At 39.9% G+C, this 3,936-nt stretch overlaps 1 protein-coding gene across 1 annotated transcript; it reads left to right on the forward strand.

Annotated features, from left to right (window-relative positions):
* The first annotated feature begins 9 nt into the window (after positions 1 to 9).
* Positions 10 to 3,936, forward strand: LOC101314616. The gene is made up of 6 exons (XM_004290226.1): positions 10 to 543; positions 817 to 949; positions 1,672 to 1,879; positions 2,033 to 2,069; positions 2,253 to 2,553; positions 2,672 to 3,936. The coding sequence occupies exons 1-6, from the start codon at positions 319 to 321 to the stop codon at positions 2,725 to 2,727; spliced, it is 960 nt and encodes a 319-aa protein (XP_004290274.1). The 5' UTR covers positions 10 to 318; the 3' UTR covers positions 2,728 to 3,936.

The raw sequence follows: 3,936 nt of genomic DNA on the forward strand, positions 1-3,936 counted from the left end.
CTGACCTAATTGTCTCCTCCCTCTCTCTTTCTCTCTCTCTCTTTTTCTCCCACATCTACACCATCTCAATCCCTCCCTCTAAGTTTAGTGGGGCTTCTTCTTCTTCCTTCTTGTTCTAACACACTTGCACACACCGCCACCTAGATCTAGGTTCGCTTGCTCGCTCGCTCTTATATTAATCAGTAGAAGATCGATCAGCATATACATACTGACATCCGTTTGGAGCTAGCAGGCTCGCGGCTGAGATACAACTAGTGATAGCGAGCGAGGAGAAGTTATAGATCGGCTCAATTAGATCGACAGCTAGCTAACGAAAACATGAGTCCGGCAGTAGCAGCACCAACGGCAGCAGCGGCTAATCTGCAGGGAGGAGGAGCTGCAGGTCAGTTTGGGGACACGACGTACACCAAGGTGTTTGTTGGAGGATTGGCTTGGGAGACCCAGAAGGAGACCATGAAGAAATACTTTGAGCAGTTTGGTGACATCTTGGAGGCTGTTGTCATCACTGACAAGGCCACCGGCAGATCCAAGGGCTACGGATTTGTACGTATATATATACATCCTATATATCCTTCTTTCATCTCTCTTCTTCACTTCTTTTATTTCGATCTTGTTATCACATGCATTTGTGTGTGTGTGTGTGTGTGTAAATCTTGATACATGGCTTCCTAATTGTTTTCTGCTAGATCTTGATGAAACAGGATACGTGATTAATTGTGATATTAACTTGGTTAATTTGTACTAGCTGGTATCTAACTCAATTATCTATGCCCCTTAATTATATATACATATGATGATACGTATATGTGTACGTAGGTAACCTTTCGTGAAGCGGAAGCAGCGATGAGAGCTTGTGTCGATGCTGCCCCAGTGATAGATGGAAGGAGAGCCAACTGCAATCTTGCTTCTCTTGGTGTTCAGAGATCCAAGCCTTCTACTCCAAAGCATGGTACACACCCAACTGGAGCAACTAATTCTCTCTTTTTCCCTTCTCATCTGTTCTCTTATTCTATCAGATCTATTCATGTTTCATGACATCTTGATTTCATGTTACTATACGTATGTATATATAATAAACCATAAAAGATGATCGATTTTTGGATTTTACTACTAATATTATTACTTCTTAATAACTGGTTAATTTATGGGAAAATTAATTCTAATATATAAGACACTTTATCAGTGGTTTCAATAAAGTCTATTTCAAAAAAAAAAGAAAAAAGAAGTAGGTTTCATACTGTATTAGTTGTCAAATTTTTTTTCAGGCCGCGCAGTTCTTAAAACAATTAGTTTTATTCAATATATAATGGTAAAACACTTTGTTTATGTTAATTACAACTTACTTTGATAATGTATGAGGTGTAAATTAATGAGGTGCAAATTGCATTAATTAAAGAGCAATTGCATGAGTAATAAATTGGAGGACTTGTTAGTTGAATCAGTTATATATACTAGTAAATGTGATTTGGCCACTGTCGTTAGAATCGATCCTCTTTTCTTCTTTTTTTTTTNTTTTTTTTTTTTCAGTGTTTGAAGTTTGGAAATGATGCTCTCATCCGTCTTATAATTTAGTTAGTTGATGTAAGTAAGTTGGTAGCCGAGCCTAGCTACACCAATTACGTAGTATGGTTGTTGGAAATTTAATTAACAACGGAACAATTGTTTGGACAGGCGGAGGAGGAGGAGGAGGAGGTAGAAACTTTAGGGTAATGGCGGGATCAATATTCCAAGCTGCAGGTGGAGTTGGAGTTGGAGTGGGATCTGGTTTTGCAGCAGCTTCTGCAGCAACCGCATTCCCAGCGCATCATCATTATGCCGCCATTCAACAAGGGATTCCAGCTGCTGCTGCTGCTGCTTACAATCTTTATGCCACCGCAGGGTACCACTACTAGCTATACGTCCATGCTTTTATCCCTTCTATATATATCCATCTTAATTCTTCACTTATATATCATCATCATATTGTGTAAGCTAGCTCATGATTTTGTACGACCAACATTTCATCGAACACTTACGCTCTATTTTATTTCAGGTACTCTCCATACTCGCCAGACTACACTTACCCTACGGTACGTAATCTGCACAATCTTCTCTGCCTTCCAATGTGTTGAATCTAGCTAGAGTACGGTATCCGTATAATTACGGGGCAAAATATATATATATATATATATATATATATATATATATATATATATGTGTGTGTGTGTGTCTATGCAATTAATTAGCTAATGTCAATTATGTGGCATGTTCAGAACTACTACGGCCTGTACGGAGGTGGAGCAACAAGCCAGTACCCAATGTACGGAGCAGGCGGGATGCTGACGGGAGGAGCTGCAGCGGCGGCTTTTTACCCGTATCTTCAATACGGAGAAGCAGCGAATGGAGGTGCGGCTGCCTATACCACTTCTGGGGCTCAGAATGTTGGCTATGGTGGCATCCAATACCCACACCATCATCATAATCTCTATCAGTATTCAGCTGCTGGATTAGGGGGCTACCAGCACTATGCTCCCTCCATGTCTCTTGCACCCTCACCCGCCTTGCAATCACCAGGTATACTAATAATAGTGTAATTCATTGTTTCGTTAATTTAAATAAATGTCCCGAAGGATCGGACTAGATAGCGAGGCACATACTAATATCTTTGACAGTATGTTTTGCTGTGCCACAGGCGTAACCATGGCTGTTCCTGCTGCACCATTAATTCCAATTCCAGCTCACCGCTAGTAGCATGATCATCATGAATTCCAAATGCATTTGGCTCCTCTTTCATCAACTTCATCTCATCTGATCCTCAATCGATCATCAGCTGCATGCTTTTCAATTTTCATCATCATATTCCTCGATCATCCCTTTGGCCTAACCATGGTTCATCATCACATCCCTTTCTCTTTCGAATTCGCCGCCTAATACAAGTTGGCCCAAGCTGCTTTGGCGTTTGGGCTATCTCATTGCATGCATGCACACATGATATATAGAAAGCCTCGCATAGGGGCTTTCTCCAATCAAATCATTCATTGTCCAATTCTAGAAACATGCATGTCTATGCATGCATCTTCTTCAAACAAGGGTACTTGGGTTCCCTTATGGATCACGAGGTTTAAACTAAATCATCATACATGTTTCTAACCAACAACTCTAAGGCTATATTTGGTTTAGCTTTTAAGTTGGAACTAACATTTTTCACTTTTGTCTTTTTCTTCTTCTTTTAATTACTTCTCGGCCTTGGATAGGTCGAGAGGTAACGAAAGGGAAAACACTAGCTATGCACCCTCATCATGCATATAACTTTTTTAGCCCAGGAAGGCTAATCAAAGGCATAAAATGGTTTGCAAATATTGTAAATTCAGTACAAATAGCAAACCCCTTCATTTTCAATCTCAGTTTTAAATTAGTTAGGAAAGAAAAAACACATGGGGATGCATGGAATTGCATGCCCCAACATTTTGGCTATTAACATCTAGTCTTAGGATTTTGCAACTAGCTAGCTAGGTAGCAGCAATCGATCATGTCTCATTAAAGCTTTACCAACTTAATTTTCTGGTTTTGGCAGCTTTTAAATGAAATGTGTCTAACAGTCTTCCCTTTGGGTTAGGGGAGCAAAATCACTAACTCCTTTTTGTTAGTTTCTTGTAAATTTATAAATGTGGCTAAACCAAGGGAGTTTTAGCCTCATTTCACTAATTTAAGTAGGAGGGATAGTGTTCTCTTTAGTTAGCAGTTAGCTTCTAGCCCAGCTAGTATATATATTTCATCATCCTTTTGACAGCTCCATTAATGGATGTGGAGCTCAAAAGCATCTGCATGTAACCCTTGGGAGATATTTTGGTTCCCTTGGGTTCTTCTCCACTAGCATCAACCATGGTTAGGTCTTAGGTCAACCTCATAATCATCAGAACCATCAATCATCGATCATCATCATCATCTCTCTCTCTC

This window comes from Fragaria vesca, linkage group LG2, assembly GCF_000184155.1.
Source record: "Fragaria vesca subsp. vesca linkage group LG2, FraVesHawaii_1.0, whole genome shotgun sequence".
Taxonomy (NCBI): Eukaryota; Viridiplantae; Streptophyta; class Magnoliopsida; order Rosales; family Rosaceae; genus Fragaria; species Fragaria vesca.

Bases quoted from the DNA above. Each gene is read 5' to 3' on its own strand.
- LOC101314616 (XM_004290226.1), top strand. From the start codon at position 319: ATGAGTCCGGCAGTAGCAGCACCAACGGCAGCAGCGGCTAATCTGCAG. The intron at 544-816 runs GTACGTATATAT...ATGTGTACGTAG, and splicing joins GATCCAAGGGCTACGGATTT to GTAACCTTTCGTGAAGCGGA. The intron at 2,070-2,252 runs GTACGTAATCTG...TGGCATGTTCAG, and splicing joins CAGACTACACTTACCCTACG to AACTACTACGGCCTGTACGG.